Below are 19378 nucleotides of genomic sequence, written 5' to 3'. Positions count from 1 at the left end.
TACTAATAAAAAATATAAAGGTTGCTAGTAATGCAAGCTACACTTGATTAATTTAATTGCATTTTTGCTCTATATAAAGGACTAAAATTCTTAAGTGAAAGTACCCATCAATTTATCAATTCCTCACTTCTATTTCTTGTTCTTTACTAATTACTTATAGTTAAATAATATTTTAAGAAAAATGATAGCCTTAATTCTTTCCTTGTTGATTTTCTCCCCTATTTTCTAAAGTGAATGTAGTTCACAACCTCTTGCTTCTGCCTTATTTGTCTTTGGAGATTCATTAACTGATGCTGGGAATAACAACTTCTATTCCTGGGTTGCTAGGGCTAATTACCCGCCTTACAGTGTCAACTTTCCAAACGGCCTTATTACCGGAAGATTCTCCGATGGCAAAACTATCGCGGATTTTATAGGTATTTGATTTTTTTGCATACTTTTGAATATTTTATATACATAAGATAGTTTTTATTTTATGATAAGGATGGAGAACCCTGGTGACTAAATTTCAACAATCACGAAATTCAAACCTCAAACCTCTAGGATGTGAGGCTAGAAAACTACCAAATGACTAAATGAGTCGATATTTTGTTGGTGTATATATGATTGAATTATATACGGAGTATTTCGTATGACTAAGTTAACCAGATAGTCCATAATTATACGTAGATAAGTACAGTATAAATAAGTTGACTTTGATTTATACAGAAATGTTTACACCTCTATAAAAAATAATAATAATCTACAATTCTACATTACCTTGACAAATGACAAACTTCACCGTACTTTGTGTTCGATGAGTGTACACAAGAACACAACTTATATTGACTTCCTCAAAAATAAAATAAAATAAATAAAAAAATCTTATATCAACATTATACTCGATCTATCATTCTACCTTATGTGGTACCATACTAAGAATTTGGTACATTATGTCATTGGGCGTACATAACATTAATACTTCGTATGTTTTTTTTTTTAAGTGTAGCTGGCTATTTGGGATTGCCGAACCCACGAACTTATCGTAAAATACTGTCAAATTAGGCACAAATTCTCAATCTTCTCATTCAACGTGTAACAAATATTTATACAAGTGTATGCCTTGGGGAATAATCTTCCTCACAAGATAATATTAACAAGATCACAATATATATCTACTTTCCTATCATATATTAAGATATATTCTATCTTAACTATACTTATCATATATTAAGATATATTCTATTTTAACATCCCCCCTCAAGTTGGAGCATGGAGATCTCGAATGCCACTTTCCAAGCAAAGGGGGTTTTATTTCCAAGCAAAGGTTTTATTTCAAAGCCGATAAAACACACTCTCCCCAAAATTTTATAAGCAAATTACCTTGAAATCTCAGCGCTCTAGCCACATTTAAAATATGTTGATGTTTTCTCTCAACTCTCCCATTTTGTTATGGTGTTCCCACACACAATGTCTCAAATATTATGCCACTTGTACAAAAATAATCACGCAAGGAGTTAAACTCCGTTCCATTATCACTCCTAACAATTTTAACCTCTTGATTAAATTGTCGTTTAATCATAGCCATAATATTCAAGAACATTTTTTCAACATCGGTTTTATTTTTCAATAAATAAATCCAAACTCCTCTAGAAAAATCATCAATTATGGTTAAAAAAATAATGTGCACCACAAGTAGAAGGTGTTTTATACGAACCCCACAAATCTATATGAATAAGTTCAAAAATACGACTTGCATTATTCTCACTAACGGGAAAACTACATCTAGATTGTTTAGCACGAGGACAAACATCACATGCTTTATTATTATTTCTCCTAGAAGAACTACTCACAATTGGAATCATCTTCAACACTGTCTCTGAAGGGTGACCCATCCGTTGATGCCATAAATCAAACGAAGACTCTCCATCCACTGCTAGCACCTTCACTTGAGGAACACCACGAAAAAGGTACAGTCCATCTTCATATTCAGCCACACCAATCACCCTCCTCGTCTGTTGGTCCTGTATCACACAAATTTTGTTAGTAAATTGCATCACATATTTAGACTCATCACTCAATTGAGTTACAAATATTAAATTGCAAGTTAATTGAGGCACGTATGTAAAATTATCAAGGCGTAATCCTCCCGGCAATATCACTGTTCCCAATTGATCTGCATTTGCCGACTTTCCATCCGGCAAGCCTACGGGACAATTTTGAACTCGCTTCACATCTCTAAGCATCGAAAACTCACATGTCACGTGATTTGATGCCCCTGTGTCTACAATCCAGGGTATATAGTATTGGTCTTACCATGCAATTGTCTATTTTTTGGATTTAATATATCCAAAATTTGTTAAATTTGTGCTGCATTCACGCCCACCAAACTTGCTGCATCATCACCCGAAGCATTCTTCGATTGTTGTCCACCATTAGATCCTCCAGCAACTTTATTTGCACGAACAGAGGACTGCGAAGTAGCATTTTCCGAGCCACTACTGTTGCTGCGTGACCCACGCCCGCCACTGCCAAGTCCCCCACCATGGCCGCCACCATGCCCAGGGCCACGTCCACCACGACCCCTATCACCTCACCATTCGGGGTAGCCATGAATCTGAAAACAACCCTCCTCGTCATGTCCTTCTCTATTGTAGTGAGTACAAAATTTATCACTTTTATCAGCATATTTTTGCTTCGACTTTGCATCCAACCTAAACGCACTCACTGTGTCCTTATTGTCTTTGGACGCACCATCACGGAGTCGTTCGGTCATCACAACATTTTGATAAACCATGTCCACTGAAGGAAGAGGTGTTTGCGCAAGAAGATGAGCCCGGATTGATGCATAATGATCATCTAACCCGATTAGAAAATAATGAAGATAGTCTTCGTCTCTAATCTCCTCCACATGTGCCACAATATTACAGGAGCACTTCCCACACGCACACTTAAGTACACGCATAAAAGTGAGAAGCTCCTTCCACACCTTTATGAGTCTGCCAAAATAATCGGCCACCGACTCGGTCGAACTCTGCTTGCATTCACCAAGAGATGTCTTCAATTGGCACACACGAGTACCACTGACTACACAGAACCTGTTCTTTAAATTCATCCAAAGAACATTCGCATCATCATAATCACCAATTGTCGATCACACCTTCGGATCAAGGGTATTAGTGATCCATGAGATCAACATAGATTGCACGTTAATCCAATCTTCCACCTTTGAATTAGGCTCAGCCGGTTTGGTAATGGTTCCATCTACGAAACCAAATTTCCGCTTGGCCATCAAAGCTCTTCGAATAGCTTGTGACCATTCTTCATAATTCTCACCATGCAATTGAATTGGCGTGATCACATTACCGGGACTATCACTCGACCCTAGGTAATACAGTAAGTCAATCGGAGGTTTTTCACTCATATTTCACAATTTGATCTCACAAAAAAAAAAAAAAAATTATTTAGGGTTTTTTTAGAATTGGCTCTTGATACCATGTCAAATTAGGCACAAATTCTCAATCTTCTCATTCAACATGTAACAAATATTTATACAAGTGTATGCCTTGGGGAATAATCTTCCTCACAAGATAATATTAACAAGATCACAATATATATCTACTTTCCTATCATATATTAAGATATATTCTATCTTAATTATACTTATCATATATTAAGATATATTCTATCTTAACAAATACCCAGGTCAAAAACAGGTTACACCTACGCATCAGCAGGATGTGGGATATTGCCAAAAACTGGGACTGGTTTGGTATGTAATGACATTTTAATTTTGAAGTATTAAAGGACACTAAATTTCATTATATATTTATTTACGGAGTATTTATTTATTATTTTGTGCAAATATGAATTTATATATTTAAATGATTTGTAATATTTAATATTGGTAATTGCAAATGCAGGGTTGTTTGAATTTGGATGGACAATTAGAGCTATTCCAGAAAACAATTAAAAATGAGTTGACATTCGAAAGCCCGACAGAGCTATCTCAATACTTGGGCAACTCTATATTCCTCATTTGGGCCGGAAGCAACGATTATCTCCTCAACTATATTAGTGGGCTGAGCCCAGAATACTCTCCTGAAGAATTTTCCCAAGCCCTTATCGATAGTTTATCAGAGAAGTTGAAGGTAACTCAAAGCTATATAAATCAATAACACATTTGACCATAAATATCGTTTGTTGCTCATTAATGAAAAATATAACAATTGAATATTTTATACATTGAGACGAATCAAATAAAATCCAATATAACTATGATGGGGCTTATGTCCTATATAGTCAATATATGCATGAGGGAAAAAAATTAAACATATGATGCAACTATTTAATAAAAAATCTTATACTTCATCCGTTTTTTTTTTAATATTGCACCACTTATCTTTTAAGGAAGTTTCACATTTATTGCACCATATCCATTTTAGGAAAAGAAATTTATGTGTTCACATTATAAATACCTAATATACCCTTGCTTTTCAACCCTTACTTTTATTTTGTGCATACAATCACATGGGCAACTTGGTATTTCTACCTTTCTCATTCTTTTTTCCACTATCAAAAAATTTGTGTCAAACCCTTATGGTGCAATAATAAAAGAACGGAGAAAGTATTGTTATTCAATTCTTTGGACAATATTTGCAGATCCTACATGAATTGGGAGCCAAAAAAGTAGTAGTGCTCGAGGTGGGTCCCCTTGGATGTCTACCAGTATATCGTAGACCCGGTGGTTACGATGAGGCTTGGTGTGATGAGGGTAAAAATATGAATGCAACAATGTTCAATGACCGTCTTGCTCCCATGCTCGAAGATTTGGGTTCAACATATCCAGATTCCCTCTACACTCTTGGGAGATTATATAATCTCACTAATGACATCTTTAAAAATCCTAGGTATTATGGTATGTAAATTTTGTTAGATTCATGTCAATGTGTAATTTTAAAATTTTATGTACATTATCTGATCTATAATATAGTGTCTATGTCTGATTTAATTTTATTAAATGAATGTGTTTAGGTATGAGCAACGTTAGCCATTCGTGTTGCGTAACTGGAGAAATATTGGGCCATCTAGCATGCTATGCAAATATGAGACCATGTGCAAACCCTGAAAAATACTTATTTTGGGATGGTGCACATCCTACTCAAGCTAGCCACAATATCTTGGCCTCTGCTTGCTTCAATGGCTCTGATATATGTGTTCCTAATAATATCCACCAACTTGTTCAAGCGCAAACTAACACTGCATCTCTTCATAGTGCAGCATAATTCAAAAAGTGCTTAAATGAAACAGCAATGTATTTTACTTTTTAAAAAAAGTTCAATAAAAGATTTGTACTTGCAGTTTATACTATATCTAAATCTTTGACATTTTTTTTATTGGAAAATTTGCAAATTGCAGCCATTTAAAGTCCGTATTTTGCAAATTGCAGCCATTTCAATTTTTTTTTCCAAATTGCAGCCCAAAAGTTCGTATAAATTGTAAATTGCAGCCTGATTCAATTTTTTCATCGGTTTACATGTTGAAAAATCTTCGGTTAGGGTTTTAGGGGTCATTTTAGTCCATAGGGACCCGAATTGAGCTCGGAATTAGCAAAAAAATAACGTAAGTGTCTCATATTTACAGTTTCCCACAAATCGATACATTTTTGTTTCGAAAAACGAGATACTTGCGTTATTTTTTTTGCTAATTCCGAGCTCAATTCGGTCCCCTAAGAACTAAAATGGCCCCTAAAACCTTAATCGAAGATTTTTCAACTTGTAAACCGATGAAAAAGTTGAATCGGGCTACAATTTACAATTTATATGAACTTTTGGGCTGTAATTTGCAATTTTTTATTTAAATGGCTGCAATTTGCAAAATACGAACTTTAAATGGCTGCATTTTGCAAATTTTCCTTTTTTATTTGACTTGTATTCACTTTTTATATTCAACCTATATAAAAAGTTCAAAACAACTTTTATGAATAGTGTGATGACTTTTTTACCCCTAAAAATATTTATTTATTCATATGTCCATTTGTAGTTTACTTTATACTTCATGTACTTGATTATTTTCATATGCCCATTTATGTTAACTTTAACCCTACCTATTAATGATTGTGTACATCGAATCTAGAATTGTTGTAAGTGAAATGAGCAAAGGTAGGCCCCTGGTTAACGCAAGGAAACATCTTGATGTTTTCTCTAAGATTAATGATAGGTCACTTTCTACATTTAGTAAACTAGACTTATAGCAAGCCTATATAGAAGTATTACCCTTCAAAATACCTTGCATCATTCAACTCAATTCCTGTAATAATTACGTCCCATAAGCAAACAAGCTGAGGCATTCATTAAGAGGCGAAAGGAGCATATATTTATCTCAATACCATCTAAGTAACACATATACTCGTATTATTTAATTCGGCTAAACTTGATACATATAGGAAGAAGTTGAGCATATATATTGTACAAAATCCTAGCAAAAAAAAAAAAAAAAAAACTGTGCTGCTATATATGTCATGTAAGACCAGGACCTATACTATGTTCCTTCTATAGACTAATACATTAATCTAAATTAACTAGAAAATAAGTTGAACAGCAAGCCGCAAAAAAAGGCAAATAATACAGGACTATAATATATACTCAGTGAGGATTAAAGGTTCACTAACTACAAAGGGTCAAAATTGTGAACCTTAAACCCTAACTGAGGTTAATTAAGAGCTAATTTTGTTTTAGTGTCTGGGATTATGGTTGTTAATGGGTGGCCTTCTCTTAGGTCTTCCCCTTCCTCGGTAATCTCTATGCATTAGCTTCATAATCTCTTTAGTCACGTCTAAGAGTCTCTTTGATTCATCATCTTTTTTAGCTTTTGTATCGTAATCTTGAGTAGTTTTTGCCTTGTTGGTGTTGCTTTGTGTTGCCTTCTTCTCCAACTATTAATCATGTTGCAAAGAAGAATTGGAATGCTTAAATTATTAGACCATGTCAAAGATTATTATTATCAATGAATTTGAAAATTACAATTTTATATACCCCAATATATGATAATATAATGAATAATGTATAAATACCTTATTGTGTGATTTATCATGAAATTTCAAAGAAGAGTTGATCTTCAAAGCATTTCTCTCTTGATCATTTCCTGCATTCCAAAAAAAAGTTGTAGATAATACTATCAAGCCAAGGAATTAAATTAAATAAACCATGAAAATCATAATTTTCTTAAATTAATTGCTAATTAATTATAAACAATTAAATTGGTTGCTTGCAAATCTAAAATCAATGCCACAAATTATAATAGGCGGAGTATATAGCGAAAAAAGGAACTTCATTCATACATAGGGGTTCATATACATGCATATATAGCCATTTAACTATAATTTCCTAACTCTTGGAAACAACCTTTGACATATAGGTTAGCTAGAATAACCTAGATCCCTAAATAAACTATTTCATTAGTTTAAGGTTTAAATAGGAGATTCAATAGACTATACACAACAAAATTTTGATCTATTTATACCAAGATAGATCAATCTACTATACATACAACTCAATCATAGGTTAAAAATAAACTTAGTGATGCTTAGAAGGGTGTGACCGAGGACCGTGATAATCAGTTGCACTAAATGCTTCATTCAACTTCATAGAGCTATAACCACTTGTAGTAGTATGATCATTAACTTTATAATTCATATCAAGATCCCCTTTTACTCCAAAATCATTCGTATCATTAACTTTAGGAGCACCTGAGAACACCGGAGTTTGATTCTTCTTCATTGTCACCATATGATGATCATCCTCTTGAACTTCATGGTGAGTAATCATCATTTTCCTTCCTCCTACCATACCACCTTTTCTTGCCTTTTCGACATGTTTATTAGCATCAACAAGTTCCTACACAAAACTTTGTCTATGAGTATATGGAACAATTAATATTGGTGCTACTAATTAAAATAAATACAAAGATTTTAATTAATTAAAAGAAATTCAAATTAAAAAGAGGTAAATAGTGATATATCTCTATGAATTCAATTATTTAATTAGATAAGTGATTGGAAAAATAGCATACCTTTCTTGCAAATACATGATTTTGCCTCGATAGGGCATTCGATACCTTAGCTACATGAAAGAAAAGGAAGAACATTGTTAAATCTCATTCTTTTAGGATAATATATGATTACTCCAATAATTGATTAAGAGAAAATAAAATATGTAAAAAAATCACCTTGATGAGCATGAGCTAAGGAATTTCTTAGAGCATGCATAAGAAGAAAAACAGCCAAAATTAAGCTAGTCAATCTTAAGGAAACCAATTTTCTCATTTTTCTTTCTACACAATTTTTTTTTTTCTTTTTTAGTTTTGATGATTTAGGAAAAAAAAAAAAGAAAAAAAGAGAAGAGGCATAAAAAAGCTCAGAGTAAGATTTTATAGAGCTAGCTAGTTAGTTTGAAGAGATACTCAAGTCAAAGCTAGGGTTCCTAAGTCCTAAAGATTATTAGAATATAAGTTGTTCGTACAGACAAAGCATTGGGAAACTTAAAAATTAAATCAAGAAAAATGCAGAATTAATTAATTGTTTATATTCTAAAGTTGAATGCGGTCATATGATATATGAAGATTCGCTAGTTAAATTAGCTACAAAGTAAACATTAGAGTAAAAACATAAATATATAAACCAATGTCAGGCCATTTGTATTATGTAATATGTTGTTTTATGTGGTTTAATTTGAATATTATTATCATAATTAAATATTATGTTTATGGATGGTTTTGACAGATAATCGTTTGCATGCAACATGGACTGAAAGAGGCTGATTTACTGCTGTACTATAAGATGATATAGATGCACTTCTATGATTATCCAGAAAAATAATTAGTCACTTGTGTCCATATTCGAGAATGTACTTCATACATCATATTGCTGGTTAAAGTACATTATCAACGTGATTATTTTTTTCGACAAATGGTGTAAGTGATACATATTGTTACATACACTATAATTGTACTTTGTATCACAAACAATTGTTAAGGAAAAATCTAAGACAATAATGTGGCTTAAACTGTGCATGGTAATCAGTAAATGGGCAAGGCATTTACCACAAGGAAGTTTTAAATTTTGCAATAGGACATGAAAAATCTTATAGCTAGGTTTTTTGTGATTTGTAATTCGAAATAAGGTTATACATAACGAGGAAAATTCCCTTTGTCTTAAATTATTGACTCAAATAATCTTCGTACGGAGTAGTATAAAAAGTTTATAACAACATATCTTAGTAGATTTCTCAAATTAGTTATCCTAAATAATCAATGTATTCTGACGTTTAAAATTAATATAAACTGATCTATTATTAAGATACTATAAACACCGACAAAAATATAACTCCAAAACCCTTCGATTAACAACCCTCCCCTCGCTCTTACCCCTCTTATTAAGGAAACGAACAAAACAAAATGGAAAAAAATAGGCAATGCAGCTTTCAAGCTGTTACACATACTATATTAGTAATTTTATATGATGATCAACTAACCATATTTAGCAATTCAATGATAAGATATTAATAAGGTCAAAGCCCTTGCTAAAGCTTTTTTAGTCAGAGATTCCACTCAAAGCTGTAATTTTCTGAAATATATTTTATAGTAGTTAGATGAAATACATAGTTAACACGTACATTCATTACATACATTTTGGACCGACCTTCTGCATCAAATAAAACGTCCATGTATGATAGTCCACAATCTTGAATTCTTGATCAATAGTACAAAGTGTTCTTTTGATGTACAGAGAGGTTTAAGGGTACTAGTGATATAGACGGAATTTTATCCCGATCTATAACTCCGTTCTACAATACTTTAACTAATTAAGCTAATTGACATTCTTACGAGATCTGTATTTATATTAGGCCAAATATAATTATCATGATTTCTAAAGATTTGAAGACTAATTATTCTTCATTGATCTATTTAAAATACGAGTACATGTCAATGTCGAGACAAATTAGACATTCCTTGGATGCTTTCTTTGGGTTGTACGTACGCGTAGACGCGTAGTAGTATATTTACTTTAAAATATAACTAGATGTAAGCCCGTGCGATGCACAATTCTAGTATATCATTCTATTTAATTAAAAATTTTGTATATTTATGAAGATCATTCATTAGATGTATGGATAAAATTCCTAATATCATAAGATAATTTTAATTTTAACACTAAAGTTATATTTTGTTGTTTTATTTATTTTACGTGACGCTTGAATTTAAAATTCCAAACCTTATTCACTAATTTGCTTATGTGACAATATAAATTTTTAATTCAAAAAAAGAAATGACAAATCTCGTTTTTTATTGATCAAAATAAGTCTTTTGCCTATGCATTTATTTAATATACTCGTTCTGTTTAAAATGTTAGTCTCATTTATAATCGGTTAACTATTAAAAATTATGGGAAATCAATCATATAAGATTTAGTTTTATTCGTCTTGATGAGTACATTATTAAAATCGAACTTTTATAATATTTGTTAGGGAGGGATTAAAGATACGTAGAATTTTCCATCAAAAATTTGCATCCATATGTGTAAAAAGATATTACTTAGTTTTTTTTTAATTTAAATTTTAATTATTCTCTATTCGTAAAATTAAACTTTTAACTTAGTTTTTTTTTTTTATATTTAGAAAAGATAATTATTGGTTATTAAAAGTAATTTAAATTTTAATTATTCAATACCTATGTGTCAAAATTCTTAAATCCTATTCGTCACTTTTGCTTAGGTGGCGAGTAAATTTTTTAATTCTAAAATAAATTATTAATCTATTTTTTCATTGGTCAAAATAATACCTTTTCTTATGTGGCGCGTCAAATGCTCCCGAAAAATGCCTACTTTATTTATATATACTAGGTGTGAAGCCCGTGCGATGCACGGGTTAGTTTATATATATTTTTTTTATTATTTTTTGTAATATTATTATTATTACAATTATTATTTTGTATTATTATTTTTATTATTAATTTGTTTGGATTTTTTTTAAGGATACACTTGTATTGATTATTTTAATTAATTTACTTAAAAATATGCTCTCGTGTTTTAATCCGACAAAATAATTAATTAAAAATTAAATAGGTTTATTTGACTCTAACTATTTCTTTAGTACCACCAGTATATGTTCCAAGTACTTGCACATGTATTAAAGTATAGCTAATCCTAATCCAATCCATATTTCCTTCTACATCAATTAAGAATTATCGGCAGTAACACACTAAAAAATTAATGGTAATAAATTTATCCCTAATTTTAAATTATATGTTCCAACTTAAATACATACTTGTAAATGAAAAAGCTACCCTTTTCTTCTTTAAAAAAATATACTACCTCCAACCTCTGTAACGGATGCTACACTTTAAGTGCAACAAACCAATGCAAAAACTTTCCTTTAGTAAATTTTTTTGTATGATATTATTATATTACCCTTTCTTATAGTTTCCAAATCAAAATTAAAAGACTAAATGAGACTTGATTAAATTACAAACATAAATCAATTAACCTCAAACTAAATCAACCTCCCCCAACTACCACCATTCAATCACCAATTCAACGATCAAAAGAAAAAAAAAATCTTCCAGACATTCCCTTATTCATCTTTCTCTCTCCTCCCTCAAACTTCACCAACAACCACCACCACCACTGGTCCCTCCGGATTCCGTGCACCGCTACCAAACTTCTCCGACCACCACGAAACTCTTGTCTCTCTTCTTCGGCCACCACAAAACTTCTATCTGTCTTCTCCGACCACCAAGTCAACCCGTGTCAAAATCGTCAATGATGTTATGGTCAAATTTGACCAAATAAACCCCTAAATGACGATTAGAAGCTAAATAACTACCAGTTTTAAAGCTTTGTCTTCATAGTTTTAGGTTGTTTGGTGGTTTTTTCTCTTTAGTTATTATATTAGCAAAAGGTTTAGTGAAATCATTGAGTTGGTTTTTCTGTTTTGTATACTCAGTAAAAACTTTATTCCAAAGCTTAATTTGAACTCGTTTCCCTCTAATTACAAAAAAAATATTAGATACACATAAAATAAATATACGTAAGAAGAATTATTTAAAAATAATTTTTTTTTAAAAAAAAACATACATACCATTTATCTTCTATTTCGATAGAATCACCAATTTCGTTTACAACCATACCTACTACGTCTAATATAAAAATACAACATTTAAAAAAAAAAACATACATACCATTTATCTTCTATTTCGATAGAATCACCAATTTCGTTTACAACCATACCTGATTTGGGTATTTTATACCCGGCCGGGTGGCCCAATCAGAAAGCGCCACGTATCCTCCATATAGGTGCCATTTCGACCTATGGAAAGATGACACGTGGAGGGTGGACTCTTCTCCGTCCTACGTGGACTGAAGGTCCAGCAGGGACCATTCAGGTGGCGACGCGTGTCATCCAAAAGGTGCTTTAGTATTCTTTTGGGCACAGTGACACGTGTCACTCTGGCATTGGCCCTGGGATGGCGGCCCTCTAAGGCCCAAATCCCGAGGCGCCGCAAAACGGCGTGACCTAATTCCTAGGTCACCAGATCCTAGGAGGGGCACACTTTTGAAAAGGACCCTATAAATAGGGAAATTCTGGCATTTATGAAGAAACAGAGAGAGAATTTTACATGCAATACGAGACAATACGTCACTTACTACAGAGTTGTCATTCTCAAAGAACAGACAGCACTTACCCTAAGCTTGGAATCCGAGCAGATAAACTTTACTTCTGCACGTTTTATTACCGAACGCTTGCTAACTTAATCTTCGGAGGCGGACCACCGACCATCCGGCGGTCCGTTTGCTTTGCAGGTACAGGCGTCCTTTGCTGAGTCCAGTTTCAATGTTGTAACTCTCCCAAGGGACAAAAACCCCCGAAACATTTGGCGCCGTCTGTGGGGAGAGTACCTCTGAAATGGCTTCACAAGAACCTATACCAAATCCAGAGGCCATTTGGCCTCCAGATGATATACTGGTCCAAACGGACCATGACTCAGGGGACGACGCTGACATCGAAACCTATGTGGATCCAAATGGATCCCTCATCTCTAAGCGCATCCGCAGTAAGGAGAGGCGGGAGCGCCACCATGACCAGGCAGGGCCAAGAAAAATTGCTGGTCAACCAAAGAAGCCCTCGGGGCGGCCGGTTGATCCTTCCCAGGCGGCAGGATCAACTCCCGTCACTCGGGATGAGCTAATGTCACTCCTGAGCAGCCTCAGGGGTGAAATCAAGCAGCTCGCCTCGAAGAAGTCGCCTGCTCCTAGAAAGGAGCGGTCGGCCAAGAAGCCAGCCCAGGCTGGCAAACAAAAGTCGGTCAGGGATCGTCAGCCGACTCCTCATCCTGCTCCTAAGGAGAAGGCCAGGCCCCAATTTGACCTTAATCGGCTCCGTTTCCCAAAAACGGGCGCAAGAAAACCCATCCGGCACATACAGCCGGATGGTAGCAAGAAAACGTTCTCTGACGCTCGGCAATACATTGAGGAGAGGAGAACCCAGCAATCAGAGTCGGCTTCAACGTCGACTTATCATGACAGCTTTCGGAACACCTCTGTGCGGTGTTCACAGTCTGTACATGAGACCCCAGCAAGCAGCCAAAGGGTTCAGTCTGGGCCGCATGTGATTCAGTCCGCCCAGTACATGACACAGCCATTGTACCAGGCACCAGTTGTACCTTACATGCAACCTACCCTCTATGGAGGACAGGCGGCATACGGCTATCAGCCGATGGACTGGTATCTTAGGCTGCAACACCTTGGAGATCAACCCTCTGCTTTCTCCAGGGAAATAACTGAAGTCGTACAGCCGACTAAAGTTAAAAACGTTCTGGTTGGAGCCTATGACGGGACCTCCAACCCAGAAGACCACCTGCTAGCATACACCCACCTCATGTATTTACAGGGGTTGGATGATGCCGCATGGTGTCGTTGCTTTCCAGCCACCCTGAAGGGCATAGCCCAGCAGTGGTTTGGCAACCTGCCGGCTGGATGCATAAATAGCTTCAAGACGCTTGCGTTCTTGTTTGCATCAAACTTCTCTATGAACATCCCTGCCAAAAAGACAAGTCTTGACTTGGGCAATGTACAGCAGGGAGATAGAGAAGGTTTGCGTTCCTACGTCAGGCGGTTCAATCTGGTCCGAATCCAGATTCATGGGCTGTCTGATGAGGTCGCCTTCACAGACTTCTTCAAGGGTCTGAAGGACGGGTCTACTTTTAAGTACGAACTCGTCCGCAAATAAATCTTTACTCTGCAAGGAGCCTTGCGAGAGGCGGAAGCCTATATACAGGCGACCGAACTCTGCTCCTCCAATAAGCAGTCGGACCATAAGAAGTCCGACCGGCAGAAAGAAAATCGGCCTGCTCAGCCGGCTCTTAAGCCAGAAGAGAGCAAAAAGAAAAAGCAAGTTTGGGCCATTGATAACTCTGATCAACCGGCCTAGAAGAAGAAAAAGGAGTGGAAACCGTACGTCCCAAGGTACGAATTCCACAAGGACTGCTGCTCCATCCTCTTGGAAATTAAGGATCGGCTAACTCTTGAAAAGTCGACTCCTATGAAAGGTTCCGCTGAAAATCGGAACAAGAACAAGCATTGCCATTTCCATGAGGATGTTGGCCATGACACGAACGACTGCTTTAGTCTCAAGCGGGAGCTCGACCGTCTGGCCGACAAAGGACAGCTGAAGTCCTATGTGAAGTCCAAAGTGACTTCAAAAGCAAATCCGGGGCAGTCCAAGAAAAAGACTCCCCAGCCTGCTGTGAGTGCCGAAACTGATGAAGAGCCGGTGTACACCATAGCAGGCGGATTTACCGGTGGTGGCCCGACCATTCGGGGTACAAAGGACCATCTGAGAAAGATGGTCAATTCTGTTGAGGAGGGGGATGCATCAAGCGCATCCACCTTCCCTAAAGTTGTCATCACCGAGCAGGACAGAGGCAAAGTCCGTCGGCCGCATGATGACCCTGTTGTCATTGAGTGCAAGGTCGCCAACCAGCTGGTGGGCCGAATTTTGATTGACACAGGAAGCTCCTCTGACCTCATCAGCCTCAAATGCTAATCCAATCTCAAGTACAAACCGGATAGCATGATGGAGGTCACCCACACCCTTGTTGGGTTTGGGGGAGGACTTGTGCACCCAGTCGGACGAATTGACCTACCTGTCTGCCAGGGAAGCAGGGGAGACGGTCGGCACATGACCATCCGTTTCCTAGTGGTTGAGGAGCTCACGGCTTACAACCTCATCTTTGGCCGTCCCACTCTTAATGAGTGTAAGGCCGTCATCATCCCTGCTCTCATGCTACTCAAGTATGAGAAGGATGATGGAACAGTCGGTTCCCTTAATGGGGACCAAAAGACGGCTCGAGAGTGTTACCTCTCGGACGTCAAGCCCGCGGCCGTAGCATCCGGTCGGGGCAAGCAAACAATCAACCTCGACGATGTCGAGGAAGATCAGTCGGCCCCACCAGCCGGAAAGAAAAGAAAGGCTGATCAGCTGGTGGTGGTAAAAAAAGAGAAGCAATAGCAATCACTGACCGGGGAACGGTCGGATGATCTTCGTCCCCAGCCTGCTGGTGAACACATTGATATCCCTCTGGACGACAGTCGTCCAGAGCGGACTGTTAAGGTGGGGACGATTGCTTTTGCAAAGCTGGGTGAAAGCCTTCACCAGCTCCTGAGGGAATTCAAAGACATCTTTGCCTTTGAAGTGGAGGAGATGCCAGGCATCAGCCCGGATCTCGCTGTCCACAAACTCGCCGTGGATCCTAAAAAGAAGCCCATCCGGCAAAAGAAAAGAAACCACGGCGAAGAAAGAAGTTAGGCGGCAGCTGCCGAAGTAAAAAAGCTGTTAGATGCCAAGTTCATTCGGCCGTGCAATTTCCCTGAGTGGGTGGCTAACGTTGTGTTAGTAAAAAAGCCGAATGGAACTTGGCGGATGTGTGTTGACTACACAGACCTCAACAAGGCATGTCCAAAGGATAGCTATCCATTGCCTAAGATCGACAGTCTGGTCGACTCAACAGCCGGACATGCCCTGATGAGCTTCATGGACGCCTATTCAGGTTTCCACCAGATCCCCCTGTGGAAAAAAGATCAAGAAAAGACGGCATTCGTCACTGATCAGGGGTTGTTCTGTTATACGGTGATGCCGTTTGGTTTGAAGAATGCGCCTGCTACCTTCCAACAAATGATTAATACGGTCTTCATTAATCAAATCGGAAGGAATGTAGAGGCGTACATCGATGACATGGTAGTCAAATCCAAACAACAGGCGGATCACCTTGCTGACCTCCGAGAAACATTCGCCACACTCAGGCGGCACAAGGTCATGCTTAACCCAAAAAAGTGTGTCTTTGGTGTTAAGTCTGGGAAGTTTCTCAGATTTTTGATTGACCAAAAGGGAATAGAGGCCAACCCTGAGAAAATACAGGCGGTAATCGACATGCAGTCGCCCCGTACTGTGAAGGAAGTGCAAAAAATAACAGGTTGTCTGGCGGCCCTGGGGAGATTCCTCAGTCGGTCAGGCGACAAGTCCCTCTACTTTTTCCAGGCAATCAAAAAGAAGACAAACTTTGAATGGGGGGATGACGCAGAGGCGGCCTTTCAAAAGTTAAAGACTTTTTTGCACTCTTTGCCGAGGCTTGTTTTCCCTCTGCCCAAAGAGACGCTCTTCATGTACTTGGCCGTCTCCGATCATGCCCTCAGCGCTGTTCTCCTAGCTGAAAGAGACGGCACTCAGCTCCCGGTCTATTTCATCAGCCATGTTCTCAGGAACGCTGAGCTTCGGTACCCCATGGTTGAAAAATTTGGCCTCGCCCTTTACATGGCCATCAAGAAATTGAAACCCTACTTCTTGGCACATGCGGTAGTGGTCTATACTGACCAGCCGATCAAGCGGCCACTCACAACCTTGGAGTCTTCTAGACGAATGCTTAAATGGGCGGTTGAAATGCAAGGACTAGAAATCACTTACGAACCAAGGAAGGCAATAAAGGGACAAGCATTTGCTGACTTTATTGTCGAAATGACAAGGCCGGTTGTTCCGGAAAATACAGACCAGGTTTGGAAAGTGTATGTGGATGGGAGCTCCACTGTGAACGGCTGTGGTGCAGGGATTATCTGTCAGTCTCCTGAAGGAGATAAGTACAAATACGCACTACGGTTCAAGTTTTAGGTCTCTAACAATGAGGCCGAGTATGAGGCCCTGCTGGCCGGCATCCGGTACTGCAAGGCGGCAGGGGCAAAGAAGATATCCGCCTGCTCTGATTCTCAACTAGTCGTACTCCAGGTTAATGGAACGTACGAGGCCACTCATCCGGCCATGATAAAATATTTGCAGGCGGTCAAGAGTGAAGTTGGGTCACTTGAAGAATTTCATCTAACTCAAGTGCCCAGGTCTTCAAACAATCAGGCGGATGCTCTATCCAAGTTGGCATCATCCGCCTCCTGTGAAACGCCTCGGTTAGTTTTCTGGGAGGTCATGGAAAAAAGAAGTATATCTGAGGAAGACCCCATTGGAATTCTTGACCGAAGCTCAACCTGGATGGACAGCATCCGGGCCTATCTTGCAGACGGCACGCTCCCTGGCTCACCACAGGAGGCGGTTGTTCTAAAAAAGCGAGCAGCTAACTTCGAGTTGCGACAAGGAGAACTCTTCAGGGCTGGCTTTTTGAAACCCCTGTTGAAGTGTGTTACCCCTGAAAAGGGTAAGGAAGTTCTCGAAGAGTTGCATTCGGGATTCTGCGCCTCCCATTTAGGCGGCAGATCCCTCGCGGCCAAGGCCAGGTGGCTTTACTTCTGGCCAACCTTGGAGTCGGATGCCATGGAAATGGTGAAAAAATGTGACAAGTGCCAAAAGTTTGGCAAGCTCATCCATCGTCCGGCTACAGACCTGACGGCCATCCACAGCCCAATACCCTTTGCCAAATAGGGCATGGACATTCTTGGGCCATATACGACTGCACCAGGTGGCAAGCGCTATATATTGGTGGTTGTGGATTACTTTACCAAGTGGGTAGAGGCAGAGGCAGTCAAAAACATCAAGACTAAAGACATCATTTCCTTCATCTGGAGGAATATAATCACTCCTTTCGGGGTGCCCATGTCTATGGTTTTTGACAATGGTCCTCAATTTGAGACGCCTCAACTCAAGACTTGGCTGGGAGACCAGGGGGTTTCAAGTTTCTTTGCATCAGTCGGCCGGCCGCAAGCAAACGGCCAGGTCGAAGCCTTCAACAAGTTAATCTCAGACGGGATTAAAAAGAAAATTGAGCGGGCTGGTGGCCTTTGGGCGGATGAATTACCACACGTCCTCTGGTCCATCAGAACGACTACTAAAGGGGCAACTGGAGAAACCCCATTCCTTATGGTGCATGGAGCAGAAGCTGTTCTGCCCATTGAGCACTATGAGCCGACTCTTCGAATCATGTTGTATGATGAAGAGGCGAACTGGGAGGCCATGCGCCTAGCATTGGACTCACTACCAGAGCGCAGGGGCAATGCTGCCTTGCGCCATGAGATATACCGTCTGAGAATGACTCGGGCTTACAATAAAAGAGTACACAAGCGTCCTCTCAAAATGGGGGACTTTGTGCTACGAAAAATGGAGGCAGTCGGTAGGGCGAATGAACAGGGAAAGCTAACCCCAAATTGGGAAGGCCCCTACCGAATCTATGAGGAAGTAAGAGACGGCACCTACCGCCTGGAAGACCCAGACGGCAGGCAGCTGCCCAGAACTTGGAATGTAGACAACTTGAAAAAGTACTACTTCTAAGTACGAATGTAGAGACCTCAATTTTGTAATCTCAAGTTTTGTTAATGAGAATATGCCTTCATTTCCCAACTTATCTTTTTATTTAAGTTTTTTAGTGTCGCCTGAATACAGACGGCCAATACGTTTGTAGAGCGTCTGTCCCAACATCAGACGCTCCAAACCTTCTGAAGGAGCCGATTGTTTTAGAACAGTCGTCCCTACGAAATTCATTAAGTTTATACCAACACTTGACTTAATCATTTAAGAGGCCTAAGGCCAGATAAAATCATGATGAGGCCCATGGCCGGATGTTAATAAACAAAAAGAGACCGAATGGTCACAGTCTGCTCCAACATGAGTATGACCGTCTGCTCCAACATGAGTCAGATAACCGGCGACGTCCATTCGAGCGAATTCGTCGAGGAGAAGCATCTCCCATTTGGGTGGCACATTGCTCTACGAATATATCAAGCGGCCCTGCCGAATGCTAAGGCAACATTCGCAGTCGTTTGTTTTAATCGAAAGTGAAATCTAAAAGACCCGAATTTTCTATCTGTCCTAGCGCAGTTCAGAAATGGTCACTGTTTCATAAGTAGAGGCTAAGCGAG

The 19378-nt window shown here is 38.4% G+C and overlaps 1 protein-coding gene and 1 pseudogene across 1 annotated transcript; one reads left to right on the top strand and one right to left on the bottom strand.

The window, feature by feature from the left end:
• Nucleotides 1–181: 181 nt before the first annotated feature.
• On the top strand, nucleotides 182–5332 carry LOC110705274 (annotated as a pseudogene).
• An 851-nt stretch (nucleotides 5333–6183) lies between these two features.
• LOC110705334 lies at nucleotides 6184–8455 on the bottom strand. The gene is made up of 5 exons (XM_021883166.1): nucleotides 8206–8455; nucleotides 8050–8099; nucleotides 7727–7874; nucleotides 7052–7122; nucleotides 6184–6913 (listed from the first exon to the last, which is right to left on the bottom strand). The coding sequence occupies exons 1-5, from the start codon at nucleotides 8300–8302 to the stop codon at nucleotides 6713–6715; spliced, it is 567 nt and encodes a 188-aa protein (XP_021738858.1). The 5' UTR covers nucleotides 8303–8455; the 3' UTR covers nucleotides 6184–6712.
• Nucleotides 8456–19378: the final 10923 nt, after the last annotated feature.

This window comes from Chenopodium quinoa, unplaced genomic scaffold (genome assembly GCF_001683475.1).
Source record: "Chenopodium quinoa cultivar QQ74 unplaced genomic scaffold, ASM168347v1, whole genome shotgun sequence".
In the NCBI taxonomy this organism is placed as follows: Eukaryota; Viridiplantae; Streptophyta; class Magnoliopsida; order Caryophyllales; family Amaranthaceae; genus Chenopodium; species Chenopodium quinoa.
The sequence above is the reverse complement of the archived record's forward strand: the minus strand, read 5'-3'. Positions and strand labels throughout refer to the sequence as shown.

What these genes read in the sequence shown, in the direction of transcription:
- LOC110705334 (XM_021883166.1), bottom strand. Translation starts at nt 8,302, where the DNA reads ATGAGAAAATTGGTTTCCTTAAGATTGACTAGCTTAATTTTGGCTGTT. An exon ending in TCAAACTCCGGTGTTCTCAG is followed by an intron (nt 7,123 to 7,726) that starts GTGCTCCTAAAG and finishes TTTGGAATGCAG; the next exon opens with GAAATGATCAAGAGAGAAAT. An exon ending in ATGATAAATCACACAATAAG is followed by an intron (nt 6,914 to 7,051) that starts GTATTTATACAT and finishes CATGATTAATAG; the next exon opens with TTGGAGAAGAAGGCAACACA.